Below are 20,530 nucleotides of genomic sequence, written 5' to 3'. Positions count from 1 at the left end.
GGCTGATAGCAGCTCCCTTTCTGTTTCTACTACCTTCTCTCTTGGAGATTTTGGCCTGATTTCTGATCCGCTACCTGCTTGCTAATGAAGTGTTTGCACCTGTCTCATAAGGATAGCCTAAGAACATAAGGAAATGATACACATAAAGTCTCAGAAAGACTGCGATCAGGCAGGTCCTGCATGGTGGCTGGGGACGGCTGGACCATCTATGCCAGCAGGGCCTCTCACGGGAATCAGAACAGCACTGTATGTATTGAAACAAACCCTCTAGCTCCACTTTCCATGATCTCCTAGTAAAAACTGCATCAGGCCTCATTGGCACCCCGCTTCTCGAGACCCAGATGTTGTCTCATGACGTCACGAGCCATATTCTCATGTCTCTGCGCCCTCCACTAGTCAGCCTCGCTGTATGCAAGAGAAAAGCCAGGCGAAGTCCTTGGAGTGCCTGGTGCGGCTCAGGCCCCATACCAGGGGCTATGGTTTGAATGGCCCCCAAAGTTCACATTAGAAATTTAATCCCAACACAAGAGTAGTTGACAGAGACTTTTAAGAGATGATTGGTTGTCGGGCATCGGCCCCATGGTCTTGGACTTGTCAGTGTCCAGAACTGTTAGAAATACATCTCTATTCTTTATAAATGACATGGCCTCCGGTAGTCTGTTCTAACCACACAAACCAATTAAGATACTAGGTCACAAGATGTCATGGTAAACAGCCTGGCAGGAATTTCATGCTGGAAAGCTGGTAAACCAATAATTAGCACCAAACCAAAGGACATGTGCTGAGTGGAAAGAAATGTGGGTGCCACTGGGGAGACTCTTGCCCGGTTGAATGGTCAGAGAGGCTCCCAGGGCGGCTTGGAGGAAAGCAAGGAGGGGATAGGTGAACATTCCAGAGTAACTTCTCTAGGGGTAAAGGACAAGGCTCGAGGCAGCGCGCCCTGTCTCTCGTCTTTATTCCCCAAGTCCCTCCATGGAGCTACTGGTCCCCCACTGACCTAGCCAAGTATGCACTTGCCACATTCGCTTCCAGCAGCCGGTGACGGAGGGTCAGGAGTTCCAGGAGTTTGGAAAATGTCTCCAGAAGCAGTGTGTGGAAATCTTGGCCTTGCTCCTGTCCTTTGTCCACCGCAGACCTGAGGGCAAGCAGGCCCACCTCCTCCACAAGAAAGGGATCACCCATCACTTTCTCTGAAAAGAGCTGAAAACAAACCAAGAAGCTTGAAAACTCAAAACAAGAAACTTCATGTGTACTAAAAAGAAAAAATACTGTCAGTGGTACGGGCCCTGAAGGCATTATTTACTGGGCCCCCTACCAGACACTGATAGATAATGACTACTTAGTAGGGCTGCCCAGAGGATTATGGGAGCTTATATAGGCAAAAGTAGTTCTTTTTTTTTTTTTTTTTTACTATAATGGTAAATGTTGTTATTATAAATGTTTGAATCTAAACACAAAAACTAGGGGGCAGGGAGGGGGAGTAACACAATACAAATAAAAGCCCCTGATTTAAAAAAATATATTAAAACATTGTAAATATGATTTGGTGCTTGAAACCACTGGATGCTCTTTCGGAGGACCTGAGTTTGATTCCCAGAACCACACAGCGGCTCAGAGAGACTTATAATTACAGTACAATGGGTCCAATGCTTCCTTTGGTTTCCACAGGCACCAGCATGCATGTGGTACACAGACATACATGCCGGCAAAAGACTCATACACATAAAATAATAAAGCACTTAAAAATGTTTTAGAGCCAGGCAAGGTGGCGCATGCTTGTAATCCCAGTACTCTGAGAGGCAGAGGCAGGTGAATCTCTATGAGTTCAAGGCCAGCCTGGTTTACAGAGTGAGTCCAGGATAGCCAAGGCTACACAGGGAAATCTTGTCTTGAAAAACAAAAACAAACAAACAAACAAACAAAAAAAGTTTTGGTAGCCAATAACAATTTTTATAAGCCTTTCTAATTACAGTTTCAAAACATCAAAGAATTTTCACACATATGAACTCATTTTAATTTTTATCAGATTCCCAAAGAAGCATCAAAGACTTTATTCTTATTCAGCAATGAGGAATCTAAAATGACTGAAAATTAAAGCCAGGGCCTCATGCTAGGCCAGCCCTTTAGTATGGAGTTACTTTTTATTTTCACTTTCAAACACGCTCTCACTGAGTTGCCCAGGCTGGCCTTGAACTTGTAATCCTCCTGTTTCAGCCTCCTGGGTATCTGAGACTGTGAGCCTGCACCAAGCCTGGCTTGTGACCTTCAGACTTTACAAGGTCATTCAGTAGTACCAAAAGTAGCTTCAGCTCCGCACTTCTAAGCTCAGGATCCACCTGCCTCCCAGTCCCCTCACTCCCAGGACCCATGTGATCTGTGGAATACCAAAGTGGCCTTTTAGTACCCTTCTGCCTTAAAGAACAGCCAGGCCCTCACATCTCCTCTGTCCTATAAAGTACTCCTTTCAGCAAGAACCTAGTTTGAGGACCCTTTATCTCCTTTATCTGGTTTGCATCACAGAATGTGCGCCATGTTCCTTAACTACGTACCTACCAAAGGACCTGTCTACTGGAGATGTGATTTCTAGGCTCCTAAAGTCTTCAGCCACGAGAGCCAAGAGAGCTGTTAAAATTCCTGCACATCTTCAAGGGGCAATGCAACATACACTTAGAAAATTATTTACTTTATATGCATTGGTATCTTGCTTTTATGTATATTGGTATGAGAGTCTTGCATCCCCTAGAGCTGCAGTTACAGACAGTTGTGAGCTGCCATGTGGATACTGGGAATTGAACCTGGGTCCTCTGGAAGAGCAGCCAGTGCTCTTAACCACTGAACCATCTCTCCTGCCCCCCTTTTAAAAATATGGTTATTGCTATAACTTCTAAATAAAGATTTATCTATCTATTTATTTATTTAGTAAATGTATATGGGTACTTTGTCTGCATATATATCTGCACACCAGAAGATAGCAACAGACAGTTGTGAGCCACCATGTGGATGCTGGGAATTGAACTCAGGACCTTTGGAAGAGCAGCGAGTGCTCTTAGCCACTGAGCCATCTCTCCAGCTCCAATGCATCCATTTTCTAACACAGAAGGTTAGTCTAAATATTCAGTATTTCTAGGTTCAATTGTGAACATACTTCAAAAAACAATAATTAAAACTGAGACATCGACGGGAGACTAGACAAGCACCCAGACGGTCACTGTAATTTATAAGACGTTTATGAAATATTAAATGTGGTACTGCAAGACACTGAGAATAGCAAATGCAAGTAAGATGAATGGCTCATAACTCCAGGAACATTGCAGTTCCTGCCTGCCCCGTTATCTCATGTACATTAATTTCAGCGAACAGTAAAGGAGCTGGATGTTGAAAAATTAAATCAAACCCTTGAAACTGGGATAAGATGAGACAAATGAAATATCTGAAGGGTGACTTTCTTTCTGCATTTAGGAGGACAGATAGACTCACATAGGAAATGGTCGACAGATTTTTTTTTTTTTTGTTTGTTTCAAATAATATAAATGAAAAATATTTGCAGAAAATATTATGGACAAAAAGATTAAAGTTCTATTTAATTAAAGCTCAGATAAGTGGATAACAGAGAAATTATTTTCTCAGATAAGGGAACCAAAAAGAAACACACACACACACAAATTAAATATATATACACACACATATGTATGTATGTATGTATGTATGAGTGGCCTCAATAGCAAGGAAGGATGAAAGCAGACCATAATACCACCTCTCATGCACACACCTGCATTAGCTCATACACTGCATTTCTAATGCTGCACTGCACATTAGAGCCAATGTGCATCTCTAATGCATTAGTTGGTTATTATTGACATCAGCATGACTGGTTTGGAAAGCAATTTGCCAACTTGCATCTAGGATTCAAATTTCACTTCATCAATTATGGCTCTAAGAATTCATAAAAAAGAATCAATTCAAAATACATCTGTATCTATATCTACAAGGAGCTGGGGATTTAGCTCAGTGGTAGAGCACTTGCTAGCAAGCACAAGGCCCTGGGTTCAGTCCTCAGCTCTGGAGGGAAAAAGGCAAGAACAAACAAAATATAGGTATAGCTCAGAGCATAGAAATGTGTCTTCTGTGGTTTTAATATTACAGAAAACCCAGAAACCACTTGAAAGCTCATCCATTGAGAAAAGGTTAGAGAGATTGTGATTTTATCACCTAAGGGAATTATGTGATCATGAAAGTGGATAGACTAGTAGAGCCCGGCATGATGGCACACACCTTTAACCCCAGCACTTGGGAGGCAGAAGCAGGCGTGTGTCTGTGAGTTCAAGGCCAGCCTGGTCTACAGAGTGAGTTCCAGGGCAGCTGGGTATACATAGTGAGACCCTGCCTCAAAAAACAAAACAAACAAAAAAACAAAAAACAAAAAGAAAACAAGATTAGTAGAACCAGAAGACAGTACCATATGGAGGGTATTGTGTATGACAACAGCTTGGAATTAGAGAAATAGTAAAGTGAGTGGGCTTATTGGCTCATTACTTTTGCAGTCCTGGGATTGAACCTGGGGCCTCATGCATGCTAGGCAAGCGCTCTACCCCCGAGCTGCATACCCAGGCCTCTTTTTTACCTTTTTAAAATTGCATTTCCCTTATATGCTTTTCAGAGAGTATCGTGCTATGTAGTTCAAGCCGACTCAGAGCTCACACATAGCCCAGGCAGGCCTTGAACTTCTGACCCTCCTGCCCCTGCAGCCCAAGAAGCAGGGGTTAAAGCCTGCGCGAGTAGGGCCAGCCCTTGTGTAGCTTCAAACTAAAGGGTGCTCGCTCCTCTTCTGCTACCGTCCTCTGTAATTTTATATTATTTTAAGAAAGCTTAAATTAATTGTCTCTTTAAAAATGATTTTAGGCCTGGAGAGATGGCTCGGGGATTAAGAGCACTTCCTGCTCCTCTAGAGGCCCCAAATTCTGTTCCCAGCTCCCACTCTGGCCATCTCACAACCACTTCTACTGCCGCTTTAGGGGAGCCAGCATTCTCTTCTGTCCTTCATGGGCACCCACAAACACATGGCCTACATTTACACACACACACGTACACATACACGCACACACACACACACACGCAGGTGCACACGCACACACATGCACACACATGTGCACACACACACACACACACACACACACTAATGAAATTATAAAACAAATCTTTTCTTTTTTAAAGATGGTGTTCGTTTGGGAGGGAGAAGAGAGGCTATCGTGATGACCCAAGGAACAAATGATTTGTTAGCCAACACCCTTGAAATCACCTCAATTATACCAAAAGTGGCTGACGAACAAGATCAATTTGGCAGACCTAGGTCAGCATTCTAAGCCTTAACAGAAACCAAAAAGTTCTGACACCACCTAAGACGTCAGTCAGGCTCAGCCTGAACCACTGACCACTGCGGCTCTTCAGTGTGCCTCCACCTTCCCCCCAACACACAAACACACTGCGTATCATTAAAGCGCCAGCGAGAACTGAGAAAATATTTTCCACATTCCTATGTAATCCCCCACTAAACTTTAATTACAGTGACATCCTTATATACTAGCCATACGCTTTGTCCACAACAAAATATCACACTGAAATATTGGCAGGGCTTGCGTGTGTGCTCTTTCTCTGGCCAAATAGAGGGGAACAGTGCCAAACAGGCAAACAGAGCTAAACAGAAACATCTGGAAGGAAGTGGTCTCTTTGCCAAGGACCCAACTGTCCTGGCAGAAAACACCCACATCTCTTTGGAGTTGTGCGCTGTACCAGGCCTCGGGCTTGGCTGGGGTGAGCCACAGGTCCAGGGCAAGCTGCAGGACGCGTATCTCCAGCTGGGCAAGCCTGCTGGGTGACGCAGGTTTGTGGGTGTGGCGAGTCTCACGTAGCAGGTGCTCCAGAGTTTTGGGGATGAGGCCAACCAGGCCAAGGGAAGGGTGGAACTCCAACTGATGGATGTTTTCTGATGCTGGGCTTGAAAAGAAGACATGATAATTTTATTCTTCACAACATGGTCCTTGCTTTAACACAGGTCCTGTAAATTGGAAAGAAATTGTTGTATTTCCAACTGTCTAGTAAGGAAATGACAGTAACATTTCAATGACCACCTGAAAACAGAATAGCTTAACAATGAAAATGATTACCTAAAAAAAAAAAAAAAAAAAAAAATGATAGTTTCCACTTTTTTTTTTTTTTTTTTTTTTTTTTTTTTGAGACAGGGTTTCACGTGCATCTGCCTCCTGAGTGCTGGGATTAAAGGTGTGCACCATGACAACCGGGATAATTTCCACTTTTTTTTTTTCAAGACAGGATTTCTCTGTGTAGCGTTGGCTGTCCTAGACTCACTTTGTAGACCAGACTGACCTTGAACTCACAGCAATCCACCTGTCTCTGCATCCCAAGTGCTGGGATTGAAGGTGTGTGCCACCATGCCTGGATTTTTTTTTTAAACAAAAGCATTTCCTTTTTTTTTTTTTTTTAAAGATTTATTTATTATGTATACAGTGCACATTAGATCACATTATAGATGGTTGTGAGCCACCATGTGGTTGCTGGGGATTGAAATCAGGACCCATGGAAGAGCAGACAGTGCTCTTATCCACTGAGCCATCTCTCCAGCCCCAATTTCCACTATTTTCAGCATTTATTTTTCACTTGAATTTTTTCCTTTCCTCCACCCAAATGTTAATAAACAAAGATGATTTTTAAGTTCTCTATGCACTGCAGGGTTTCTTCATATTTTATAATAGATGAGGCCAAAAATCAATAAAACACTTGTCTTCGGATTAACATAATTTTTAAAATAAAGGTTACAGAATAAGACAAGGGTCTTCCAACCTTAAAACTAAAGGGCACAAATATTTCCACTAGAATCTGTGTGAATGGGTTTCTGCTTGGTCCTAGATCTTAAAGCACACAGCTCAAAGCCCGGACACGAGCTTCAATAGAGCAAACGGCACTGGGTTTGGAAACTAGTCCGACAGCTTTTAGTATCCATTCGAGCCTTAGACTGATCTGCCAAAAGCCACTTCCTGAGCAGCAGATACTTTCTGGTGCCCAGCTTGTCATAGGGATGGCAACAGTGTTCCGAGGGGTCTATGGGGGAGATGCAGTTCTTAATTAAGAAAGTAAGATCTTAGCTATTGTCTCTCATGGCCCGTGCCTGTCCCAAGATGCAACCTACCATGACGACTTCTTACACAAAGACTGTCTTTAATGTTCACCTATGGAAGGAAGCTCAGGGTCACACCTATGTTCACATCTGTGTCCTCAGCAATATGTGTCTGGTGTTGAGAGACGCGAGACAATTACACGCACACACTCCAAGTGGAGGCAATGGAGAGATTTTGATCTCAGGCTACTTGGTGCAACTTGGGGTCTGTCACCTCACAATTACCTCCAACTCAAAGGCTGGAAAGGAATGGGGGAAGGGAGTAGTCATCTGAGGGAGTGGAAAAATGTGTAGCCACCCTGAGTAGTCTCAGGAAACTGAATGCTGCTCTTTGAAGATGTAATGCCCAGAGGCTCATCTGGGACAATTCTTAGAAGCCTCTTTTGTAGAGAAGTGTCAAACCAGAAAACTGCTGTTCCGGCAAGAGATCATATCCAAAGATCTAGGTCTGTATGATCTGGCTGGAAACGGAGGCAAGCAGATCTGGGTTCAAGGCCAGCCTGGTATAGAGCACGTATCAGGTAAAGATCACCTTGGGTCCAGGTGTGGTGGTGCATGCCTTTAAATCCCAAACAAAGGTAAAGTTAGTTTGTAGAAGGAAGCACCCATGTTTGAAAGTGATATCTAATTGAGTGGCAGGAAATAATGTATCAGAGAAGATTTGATAGAATAGGATACGCCCAACTCTCATAAGAAGAGAGAGAAAAGGTGAAGGAACCAGGCCCCTCTCCTTAAGGACCCCCACTAAGGCCTACCCAGCCCTCCCTTAAGGATCCCCATTAAGGCCAAAACATGTACATTTCCGGAGAGTCCAGCTTGATTCAAGGACAGCCAGCTTGTGTAGGGTCCAGCTTAAACCAAGGACAGACAGCCATGTCAGATCACTTTGTGTATGTGACAGGAGAGACCTTGAAGGGTCCAGCCTGACTGGACAGTCAGTTTGTATTACAGCTTGTGTTTAAAATTTTCATTTTCCCAGGACTGTACTTACCCCTCCCAACTAAAAAAAGTTCCTAACGCCCCTGTGACTGCTTCAACCAATCACATACTGTAAAACTCATTCCTTTGTCTAAAACCTATTAAATAAAGGCCCATGCCTCTGCTTCTCAGGGTCTCCAACTCGGAAAAATTTTGACAGACCCCATCACATCGGCTCAATAAATTCCTATGTGTTTACATCAACAACGGACGGACTCCATCTCTCAGTAAAGATTCAGAAAATAGACTAGAGATCTCTCTAAAGGTCTCAGTCTTACTTAAGAGGCAGTTTTTCAGAGAGAGGAGGAAGTTTTACCAGAACGGTAATAGAGAGATGGGAGAGAGAGAACTCAGGTGAAAATGGAATGAGCCAGATAAGAAGAAGAAGAAGCCCGAAGATGAAATCAGATTGCTGAGTTAGTTTGAGGCCAAGCAGAGCAATTCTGGGCTGAAAGAGAAGCCAGTTAAATAAGTCAGCTGGGAGAAGAGTTTGAGCCTGAACAGCTGAGTTGAACCAGCCAGCCCAGAGCTCAGAAAGAACAAGTAAGGGTGAGCTAATTAAGCAGTAAGTCTCAGAGAATGAAAACCCTTTAGGCCTAGTTAGATTATACAGAGGTTAGAAGCTTCCCAGACTAGGCCTAGGTTAGCTTAAGGAGATAGTAAGCCTACCAGACAACAATTGAACCAGGAGCATAAAAGTTACTTTTACACTCTTTAGTGACACTATGAGAAGAAGAAGAAAAAAAATCCCTTCCAGAGAAACTTAAAAGCACACACAGGCTTCAGGTACATGAGCTGGGTTCAAGGTCTCTCACATCCGCAAACTCTTGAATGGGGCCTAAAAGCTTGGTACTTTGATCCAATACTGCATCAGTTTTCACTCTACAAGATTAAATGTAAAATGCTAAAGACAACATCAACTTACCAGCCGCTGTTGACGGAAACAATTTGCTTGCAAATTATGTTCAGGGGAAGTCCAAATGTCTTTTGAGCCTCAGCATGGTCCCCTCGCCAGAGCCTCTGGACATATTCCCGCTGCTTCTCTAGCTAAAGAGAATAAACACCCTCAGAGCCCCACTGTGAACCTGGACAAAAGAAGCCTAAACCCCCTCATGTCTCCATCCCTTCACTAGCTTTCACCCAGGTGTGAGTTTGAAGACTTGTTTACAATGGAACATTCTGGTCTCTGTCAAAGGTCAGCCAAGGAAAGGAAAAGCTGACCCACTTGGAAAAGCAAAACAAAACAAAACAAAAAACAAAACTGGGCCTGGTGGAACATGCCTTCAATCCCAGCACCCGGGAGGCAGACACAGATGGATTTCTGTGAATTCAAGGCCATCCTGGTCTATATACTGAGAGGTTCAGACCACCCAGAGCTGTACAGTGTATACCAGGCAGCCAGGACTACACTGTAGGTGACTGTCTCAAAAATATAGGACCTTGACTCAGTAAAATAAAATAAGCAAAAGCCAGGTGTGGTGCATTATCTATAACCCCAGCCCTGAGGCAGGATTGTCAGGAGTTCAAGGCAAGCCTAAGCAACTGTGTGGTTTTGTCTCAAAAACAAAATGAAACAAACAAACAAAACCACTCAAACAAAAGTCTTCTCTGCATGGGGGTGGGGGGGGGAGCACAAAACTTTATATGGCAGTGTCTTGGAAAGGTACACCATGAGTCCTTTTGTTGATGATAACTCTATGAGCTCATAGGAGCTGAGGTTTTCAATTCCATGTGAACGGCTAACTGTAGCTGAGGTTAGAAACCTCCCTTTAAGGCTTAAGTTATGCTTGGAATTCAGAAGTGCAAATGAGCTTACAAATAAACACTCTGCCCAGACAACCCAGAATGTCACTTTTACTCCTGGCATTGAGTCTTCCATGCCCCTCCCAGACGGAGCCATCGAAGACCTACTCACGTGGCAGCTGCGGATGGCCCTCACTAGCTGCAGGTGAAGCTTCAGGCAGGTGCAGTCATCTTGGTAGGCCTTTGTGAAATATGAGTGTCTGAGATCAAACTTGGGGCGTCGGTGCACGATGTCAGTCATGGCTTCTGCTAAACTGAACCGCTCTTCGGGGTCCAGCGTGTGCTGGTAGGCTTCAAAGTAAAGATCAAGAAGCTGAAAATAGAGTTTATGGTCAGGAAATGGCAGAAGCAGCCCTGGTGCCAACAAACAAAATGGAAACCTCATCCTAGGCTTTGACAAGCCCTTGGGGCCTTAGTGGAAGACAGATGCCAGAACCTCCGGGTAGCTAGTGGTCTGGGATGGACAAACACAGTATGAGAGCTGCCGCAGTTAGCAAACCCTCAGAGTGCAGAGGGCAGGAGTTGGGGTTCATGCCCTTCCTCCACCCCCCCCTTCCTCATTCTACTGACTCCCCTTTGCTAGCCCTCTTCCTCTCAGTGACCTTTCCCCCCTAAACACCCACACCCACATACAAACATTAAAGTCTAGGAATTCGCAGATAAGAGAAAACGTACATGTACCCTTCTGTGTCTAAGAGAGTTTTGTTTAACATAATTCTCATTTTTATCTATTTTTCTGCAAACCTCATGACTTCATTTTCCTTTATGGCTGAATAAGATTTCATTGTGTACACGTGGCACATTTGGCACATTTTTTAAATTATACGCTCATCTATTGATGGACACTAATATGATTCCTTTTTTTTTTTCTGTTGTGAATACAGCAGCAATAAACATGGATGTACAAGTGTCTCTGTGACAGAATTTACAGTCATTTGGGTCTGTGAGTCCCAGGATTACCACAGCTGAGTCATACGGTAGTTTTATTTTTTGAGAAATCTCCACATTGATTTCCATAGTTCCTGTATCAGTTAATATTCCCACCAACAGACTGTGAGGACTTCCCCCCCTCCCCTTTTCCCCCAGGAGTGTTCACTGCCCCTTGTTTTCTGGAGTTAGATATTCTGACTGGGGCGAGGTGGAATCTCCAACAAGTTTTGATTTGCCTTTCCCTGATCAGCAAGAATACTGAACACTATTTAAAATGTCATTCGGCCGGGGAGACGGCTCAGTGGTTAAGAACACCTGTAGCTAAGCCTAGAACTTGACTTCAATGCCTGGGTCTGCTGACGTGGTGAAACAGAGAACTGGCTCTTACAATCTGTCCTCTGACTTCTTCTTCTTTTTTTTTTTTTTAAGATTTATTTATTTAGGGGCTGGAGAGATGGCTCAGAGGTTAAGAGCACTGACTGCTCTTCCAAAGGTCATGAGTTCAATTCCCAGCAACCATCTATAACAATATCCGGTGCTCTCTTCTGATGTGCAGGCAGAATGTTATATAGATAATAAATAAATAAATCTTTAAAAAAAAAAAAAGATTTATTTATTTATTTATTATGCATACAGTGCTCTGGCTGCATGTACACCTGCAAGCCAGAAGAGGGCATCGGATCACATTATAGTTGTGAGCCACCATATGGTTGCTGGGAATTGAACTCAGGACCTCTGGAGGAGCAGTCAGTGCCCTTAACCTCTGAACCATCTCTCCAGCCCCCTGTCCTCTGACTTCTACATGTGTACCATGGCACACATAGGCAAAGCCAAGAGGACTGTAATAAAAATAAATAAATAAAATATTTAATGGCTACTGTGTTTCTTCTTTTTGAAAAGTCTCTGCCAGTTCATCTGCCCATTTAGTGACTGGAAGACTAGCTTTTCACTAGACCTCTCTGAGGCCTCCACATGTACACACATCTTTTGTCATTAATTTCCAAGGCCCAGGCATTGAATTGATAGGTGTAAAGGAGAAAAGATTTTCCTCTTTTACCCAAGGAGGTTAATCACTCAAGACCGACCAGACACTAGGAACTGGATGGCATCTATAAAGACATGTTTATATCTGCCTGCCTGATGACGTCAAGGCTTGTGAAGGGTCACCCCAGGATACTTGTCAGTACCCACGCTGCTTTGCATGTTAACCCCTGGCCCCCACGGGCTCATATGTTTCATGTGGTCTCCAGCTAGCTGCACAGTTTTGAGAGGTCATGGAACCTTTGAAAGGTGGAAGAAGTGGATCTGGTGGTGAGGGCCTTGAAGTTCACAGCCCAGTGTGACTTCCTGTCCCACCACTACTTCCTGTTGTGCTGAGACCTGAGGAAGTAAGGATCCCCCACCCACCTATCCTCTCCGTACTGTTGCCATGGAGCTGCTGCCTCCACACCTTCGAAATCAAGATCAATTGCACATGCTCAAATGTATGTGACAAAATAAGTCCTCTCCGGAGAGGCTTCTTGTCACAACGCTGAGAAAAGTGATTAACATGGTGCGCACACTTTGTGGATGCCTTTTTGGAAAGGCACCAAATCCAACTTTAGTATGAACAAGAAAACACCAAGAGGAACCAAAAGCTCAGGCTACCATGGAAGGTGCACCAGGGGTTAGGATTTCACACATCCCAGCATAGAGCCAAAAGTGAATAAGGCAGTGGTGTAGTACGCCTTTAATCCCAGCACTCGGGAGGCAGAGGCAGGCGGATCACCGTGAGGTCGAGGCCAGCCTGGTCTACAAAGTGAGACCAGGACAGCTAAGGCTACACAGAGAGACCCTGTCTCAAAAAACAAAACAAAACAAAACAACAACAACAACAACAAATGGGGATCCCCTTTGTCTCTAAATTCATCCCACAGAAAGTGAAGAGCAGGGCTGGTCTAAGTGACCTGATTTCCTCACCTAAGATCCACTCTAGAATAATAGCCAAGTGTTAAGTGACAGAAAAGAAGACATGAAGGAGGGATGACTGCACAGGCTGAAAGTGTCACTCAGCAGTCCCAGGGAGAGATTAGGGATGAAAGATTTGCTTCCTTGATTCATTCTGACCCAATGTGAACCCTTTTGGGCAATCCTGGGAGCTGGTTTATGGTACTTAAACCTCTTGACCTGTTTTCGGACAAAGAGCTCAACTGTTGGTTTATTTCACAAGGGAAATTGGCTTGGAGGAGAATCCTTCCTGGCCATCCCAGTCTGGTGAGGTCAAGTTGCAGAGGACCTTGCTACACTGAATGATCACTACTGATAAGGATGTGAGGGCCAGCAAGAACATAGGATGTCCAGGCAGGTCAAGATGTGACAGTGTGTTAGGCACCGGCCACCAAGTCTGATGACCCGAGCTCAATCCCTGGAACTCATGTGACAGAAGGCGAGCACACACTGCCCAAAGTTGTCTTCTGACTTGGCTACTGTGAGCTGTGGCATGCATGCCTACTGAGCCTCCCCCGAGGCTGCTGCATTTTCCCAAATTAAGTAGGAATATAGGGCATCCAACCAACTTCCACTTGTTACTTTGTTTTTTTTTTTTGTTGTTGTTGTTGTTACTTTGAATAAGTAACAAATAGTCTTTTAAGGTAAGTGTGTCCCAAATATTGCAACATTTTATCTGTTGAGAAGGAAAATGTAGCTGGGCATGGTAGCACAAACCTGTAATCCCAACACTTGGGAGCCAGAGGCAGAGACAGAGGCAGGCAGATCTCTGTGAGTTAGAGGCCAGCCTGGTCTACAAAGTGAATCTAGGACAGAGAAACTGTGTCTCAAAAAGAGAAAGAAAAATCTAAGCTAATAGCATCTTTTCAGTCTTTCAGTTCAGCTGAGGGAAGGCCTCAGATATAAACTGCATTATTTTATTACAAAATTCCTTCCTAGCAAGGGTGGGGCATGATCTTTCTGCCTCACGGGTTCTGTTTTGTTACCTATTTGCTAACTGGCCAGTTTCCATTTAAACCCCAGGCTGGTATTTGCTTGAGAAATCTTCCTAACTTGTCAAATGTCACCTCTGTGTGTCAAGGGCCAGCTCTCAGCAAAGAAACATGCCTTGCACAGGGGGAGTCACAGGGACATGCTGGAGAAAATAGGAAGGCAGACAAAATTGACAACATCAAAGCCCCCTGGGTTCACCTCATTTGTGAAATTATTGTGTTAAGTTTGTCTGATTTGTAAGACCCTACGATCTATAATAACTTAAAGATAGGGCTGTAGTTCTCACCAAAGTGTCACAGAAGGTGTTCTGGTGACTCTGGGGAGAGGTATGGGGTAGGACAGCATGACCTATGTCACACCAACTCTCTGTCTTCTCTAGTCCCCCAAGCCACGTAAGCTGACATCAGCTCTAATTTTATGCGTCTTCATACACGCAGTGGTTATTTTAAGGACTTGAGGAACCTGATATGTCCCAGTTCTTACGCAGTGAGACCGATACATTTAACAATGGAAACACAGCCGAGGAGACTTGGCAGCGCAGTCAGTGTGGGGGTCTGGGATCAATTGTACGGCAGATGGAAATTTGGCTTGCCCATTCAAGATGAGCTCTTTGGCTAGAATTTCTGGCTTGGAAGACCATACTTTACAGTTTTGGCCCAGAGAGCTCAGTTTCTATAGGGAACTTACTCTCGGGGTAAGATGCAGGGGGGAGATTGTTTCATGTACCCCAGAAGGAGCTAGCGGGCAGCTTTGACAGGTTAGCATGGAATGAACTACAGTCTGGACTGAATGCTTGGTCTTCTGTCCTTTCTGCCCTGTGACTCTTCTATTGTCACAGAGTCCTGCCTGGGGCTTCCATGGAAAGAAAAGAGAAGACTGGTACATGTGCACACATGTGTACACACACACACATGCACGCATGCACACACACATGCACGCCTACACACACAGAAAGGAAAGAGAAGATTGGTGCATGTGCACACACATACACACAGACATGCATACATGCACACACACACACACACACACACACGAGTGCACACACACAAAGGAAAGAGAAGATTGGTGCATGTGCACACACACACACACACACACACACACACAGGGGGGGAGGCACTTAAAACTGGTGCCTAGAGTAATGAATTTGCATCATTTAATTCAGCCAATTACTGCAGGATGAGTCCAAACCGCCCATCTACTTAGTTGGTCAGTCTAAGCTTCTCACTGGTGGGTCAAGGTTAACTGTGAAATGAACTGTCTTCCAAAGTCTGAGCCTTGTACCTTTTCAGCTCAGACAGTTGTTTCCAAATGATCAATGACCTCCTTGAGCATCTGACCAGAGGGCGCATAAAACCGTTAACCATCTATTCTGCTACAAGAACAGTTAAAAAAAAAACCACTTCGCCTGGCGGTGGTGGCACACACCTTTAATCCCAGCACTTGGGAGGCAGAGGCAGGTGGATCGCTGTGAGTTTGAGGCCAGCCTGGTCTACAAAGTGAATCCAGGCCAGCCAAGGCTACACAGAGAAACCCTATCTCGAAAAAACAAAAACAAAAAAACAAAACAAAACACACACACACATACACACACACACACACACACACAAAAGGAAAGAAAGAAAGAAAAAGAAACTACCTTCACCTCCTGGTTTTCAGAGCACACCACAGCTGTGGTCGGTTGACACCACCGCTCAGGGCCCCACACAGCTGTACTGGCCACCCACAGACCCCTGACCCTACTCTTGTACCTTGAGCCATCTTCCTCAACATTGTCTTGTGCTCCAAGCAGGCACCAGTGGACAGACATCTTCCAGCTGTTTCCTGTTGGCTCCTACACACAATTTTTTTCCCTGTTTGGCTTCAGTTTTGGCTAGTCCTTCTGCTCCGCAGCCTGCCCCATAAAAGTAGGTATCACTGGGGTTGGTCAGAGGCTCCATCCTTTCCCCCTTGTGCCTATGGTTCAACTTCCATGGCTGAACCATATCTCAGCCCATGCCTACTGCTTGGCTTCAGAACTAGAGCTCTCCTCAAAACATTCACAGCTGCCTCAGCACCACCTCCCCCCAAAATGACTTGTGTCTTTGGATGCACTTTTATCTTCTTAAATGATGCCCTCACTGCTCGTGCACTCTCTGCTTTAGCTAGTTGCTTCCTTCCTGACCCCTTGGAAGACCTTTCAAATCTCTTTTTACTCTCTCCCTCCAAAATTCATATCTTGACTCTCATCACGTGCCCTTCGAAGTGATGCCATCTGCCCTCCTTTCCTGTCCTCACCCTGACTGTCAGGTCCCTCCTACCTCTCCAGATCGCCATTAGAGGTGACCCCTTCGCTAGGAGTTCCCTACTCAACCCGTCCTCCATACTGACATTAAGACAGCTACTGGAAACATTTCTCACCTATGACACTTTTTCACTTTGCCAAAGCTTCTCAAATGATGAGTCACAACCATCATGTAACTGAATATAAAGGTATCACATGCACGCACGTGTGCACATGCACACACACACACACACACACACACACACACACACACACACGGCATTGTTAAAAGGTTTCTGAGCCAAAAATTAGCTCAAAATCAAATGCATACGAGCACTGTTCGTCCATGTTGCATCATGCAACTTCCATGCAGGCCGTGTTCTGAACACACAACATACACACTTCATACTGTTAATGTCACCTCGCCATACCATGCCAATGAACTCCTCCTGAAACACCCGCCTGAGATCACTGCATGATATAAATGTCAGTGTTTTATCGCACCTATAAGCACTGTGCTTTTATAGTGTTTTAGTTTTCCTGCTGTCATTTTTCAGTATGTTACACATCACATTAGTGTATCTTTGAACTGGGTTGTGTTAGACAAGCAAGGCTAGCCATTTCCCTAGTGTGGAAATGTTCATTTGCTCTTAATAAGTGGCAGAACCACAATCTGCCAGAGAATTATTTTAAACTAAATGTCTTTATGATTTAGTACCAGTAAGGTTTGATTTGTATACCTATTGTATATTGGTATATGCCGGGAGTTCTGTGAAATTTTCTTGGGCAAAATGGATGACAAGAAACCCATGTAGGGCTGGAGAGATGGCTCAGAGGTTAAGATCACTGTCTGTTCTTCCAAAGGTCCTAAGTTCAATTCCCAGCAACCACATGGTGGCTCACAACCATCTACAATGAGATCTTTTGTCCTCTTCTGGCATGCAGACACACATGCAGGCAGAATACTGTATACATAATAAATAAAAATTTTAAAAAACGAAACCCATGTTATCCAACGAACTTCAAAAATCAATGGTTCACGAGCCCTTTCCTGCCTCTGCCCCATCAGGTTTACATGTAAACCCGACCCATTAGCAGTCTACCAAGGAAGGATTCCACCTGGCCCTTCCCCAGGTGGCACGCCCTGTCATTTCCTATGCTTAAGAATCTTTCTCTGCCAGACATCTTATTAATATCTTAGTGGTGAGGTTAAGTATCCTTCCCTCTGGGACGACTTTAGTGACAGTTTTCTGACAGTTGTCAGACAAGACAAATACCTCTTCCCGCTGACGCCGCCAGCCCTTGGATGTGCCACAGTTATGAGGACGCTGCGCACAGAGACTGAGTAAACTTATATATACCACACATTAGAAGTGTATTTTAATTTTTATGATGGCAAAGCAGCAATCTTTTTTTTTTAATTTTTTTTTTTAAAGCAGCAATCTTATATGTAATCAAATACCCCAGAGCTTCCATTCAGATGCCTTTTAAACAGTAAGGCGTATGTCCACTGCCATCATAGGAGCCCGTGGACCTTCAGGATGAAGGCTTTGTATAAACCTTGTACAGTTGTACAGGTAAAGACTCTTGGTGCCTCTGTTAGAATCTAAATCAACCTCTCCCCCCCTCTTCCTCTCTCTCCCCCTCCCTCTCTCTCTCTCTCTTTGGTTTTTCAAGACAGGGTTTCTCTGTGTACTCTTGCCTGTCAGGACTTGATTTGTAGACCTGGCTGACCTTGAACCCACAGAGATCCTCCTGCCTCTGCCTCCCAAGTGCTGGGATTACAGCTGTGCCCAGCTGAATTAAATTTTTTTAAAAGATATGAATACTTTCTTTCATGTAGCTATAGATCTTCAAAACTGCACCTAGCAAGGTAAATTTTTAATTTTGATTAAAAAAGAATGACAACTCTTAGCATGGAACTAGTTAAAAGTGCTTGTTGCGGGGCTGGAGAGATGGCTTAGTGGTTAAGAGCACTGGCTGCTCTTCCAGAGGACTGGGGTTCAACCCCCAGCACCCACTTGGCAGCTCACAACTGTCTGTAACTCCAGTTCCAGGAGATCTGACACCCTTACAACGATGCACATGAAATAAAAAATAAATAAATTATATATATATATACACATATATACGTGTGTGTGTGTGTGTGTGTGTGTGTGTGTGTGTGTGTGTGCTCGCTGCTCTTGCAATGATGAGTTCAGTTCAACGTCCACACCAGGTGGCTCTCAACTGCAATTAATTCTAGTTCCAAGATACTTAACCTCCACATACATGTACATCACACACTCACATGTACATCATGTGTACATACCTTCTCACACACAAAGTTAAAAATCAAAGTAAGCCTTTTAAAAACCTCTCCTAACAATCTGCGGGTTGGAAGGGCTCACCTGCAAGTTCCATTTCTTACTAAGATGTGAACTGCTGACTATGTGGTTGTGGCGTTAGCAACCTGCAACTTCCTTGCTTTGTATTCAGACTCCTGACTACGTTGCTCAGCACTCCCTGCTTTCCTGAGTACTGTGCTCAGCACTCCCTGCTTTCCTGAGTGCTGTGCTGGGCACTCCCTGCTTTCCTGAGTGCTGTGCTCAGCATTCCGTTTTCCTGCGTACTGTGCTCAGCACTCCCTGCTTTCCAGGGTGCTGTGCTCAGCACTCCATTTTCCTGCGTACTGTGCTCAGCACTCCCTGCTTTCCTGGGTGCTGTGCTCAGCACTCCATTTTCCTGCGTACTGTGCTCAGCACTCGCTGCTTTCCTGGGTACTATGCTCAGCACTCCCTGCTTTCCTGGATGCTGTGCTCAGCACTCCCTGCTTTCCTGGATGCTGCGCTCAGCACTCCCTGCTTTCCTGGGTATTGTGCTCAGCACTCCTGTTTCACAGCTTTCGCCCGGTAGCACACTCCAGCGGTGATTAGTCAGTCAGCTTGCCTCTGTTTAAGCTTGTCTTCATGACTGGATTATGAGTGTGAGCCATCATCACCCATTCTTACTAACAACTTACACATGCTAAGAAAAGCCTAATTCACAGGAATTATGCCTGTAAGCAAAAGCAGTTTCTTTCTTTCTTTCTTTCTTTCTTTCTTTCTTTCTTTCTTTGTGTGTAGAATAAAATTTAACTAGCACAGGCCTGAAATTCCAGCTGCTTGGGAAGCTGATGCAGGAGGCCTACATGTCTGAAAGCTTTCCAGGGCCTCAAAGCTAGCTTAAGGCTAGCCTGGGCACTTAATGAGAGATGTCTCATATAAAAAAGTAAACGGAGGGGTGTGTAGAGATGGCAGAAGACCAGAGTTTGATTCCCAGCTCCCACACGGTGGCTCACAAACATAACTCCAGTTCCACAGGATCTGATACCCTCTTCCATCTGGCCTCCAGGAGCAGCAGGGATATATGTCGCGTTTGTACATACATGCAGGCAAAATATACACACACGACAAAATAAGTCTAAAAACCTCTGAAATTAAAGAAACGAAAAGAAAAATAGAGCTTAGGATATAGCTCAGTTGCCTAGGATCAACAAGGCCTTGGGTTTAGTATTCAGTGAGTCACACTTGTGTGTGCACACACACACACACACACGTACACACAGTGTTCAGTATGTGGGGGCTATAAGTGAAAATTAATTCATTAAAGCTTATTCGCTTTCTTGAGAGCATCCCTAAACGTCTCACTGGGTTTAACAACAACAACAACAACAATAAAAGCTGCCTTGGTGCAAACGGACTTTGCTGTTTCCTTTTGTTTGTTTTTTTCTTTGACACAGTCCTGTTATGCAGCCAGCTGGCCTGGAACACATGTGTAGTCCAGGCTGGCTTCAAACTTGCTGCCTCAGCCTCCTGGGTGCGATGATTGCAGGTGTGTACCACCAGAACCAGCAAATAGTTTGCCTTCTAGAAGTCATACCTGGCGTTTGCTCTCTAGAAGATCTGCCTCGCAGCCCCACAGGTCACACAGCACTGCGAATCTGTCCACGCTGGCATGGGCCCAGCCCCGGCGCTGGCTGCTCTCTGATTGGCTATCCTCCCTGTGGCCTGGGAAGAAGCCAGTGGCAATGGTTAGAGACACACCTGCTCAAAATGCTCCTTCTCTGGGGACCAAGGAGACTATTAGCTCCACCTCAGGAGTAGATCGGAGCCTGTGACCAGGACTCCCCAAAGTTAACTTAAAAGTACTTGTGAAGACCAGGCCTGAACACCACACTTGCTGACTTCTGAGTCAGCAGGAGGTTGTGTTTTTACTTTCTAAATTTAAAAACTAATTTTAGGTATTTCTTTTCTTTCTTTCTTTCTTTCTTTCTTTCTTTCTTTCTTTCTTTCTTTCTTTCTTTCTTTCTTTTATACAGAGCCTGACTGTGCACTTCTGACTCAAGTAAAACTCACAGAGATCTGTCTGCC

The 20,530-nt window shown here is 44.5% G+C and overlaps 1 protein-coding gene across 1 annotated transcript in view; it reads right to left on the bottom strand.

Moving 5' to 3' along the window:
- Positions 1–20,530, bottom strand: part of LOC127205081 (uncharacterized) — a 176,460-nt gene that overhangs the window by 82,569 nt on the left and 73,361 nt on the right. The window contains exons 16-20 of the mRNA XM_051164240.1: positions 20,040–20,167; positions 10,083–10,283; positions 9,093–9,214; positions 5,763–5,991; positions 998–1,200 (exon numbers count right to left, since the gene is read on the bottom strand). Of these exons, the coding sequence (XP_051020197.1) occupies positions 998–1,200; positions 5,763–5,991; positions 9,093–9,214; positions 10,083–10,283; positions 20,040–20,167 (883 nt within the window). The remainder of the gene's footprint in view (positions 1–997; positions 1,201–5,762; positions 5,992–9,092; positions 9,215–10,082; positions 10,284–20,039; positions 20,168–20,530) is intronic.

Source organism: Acomys russatus, chromosome 21 (assembly GCF_903995435.1).
Source record: "Acomys russatus chromosome 21, mAcoRus1.1, whole genome shotgun sequence".
Taxonomy (NCBI): Eukaryota; Metazoa; Chordata; class Mammalia; order Rodentia; family Muridae; genus Acomys; species Acomys russatus.
Note: the sequence above shows the minus strand (reverse complement) of the source record. Positions and strands in the feature narration are given on the sequence as shown.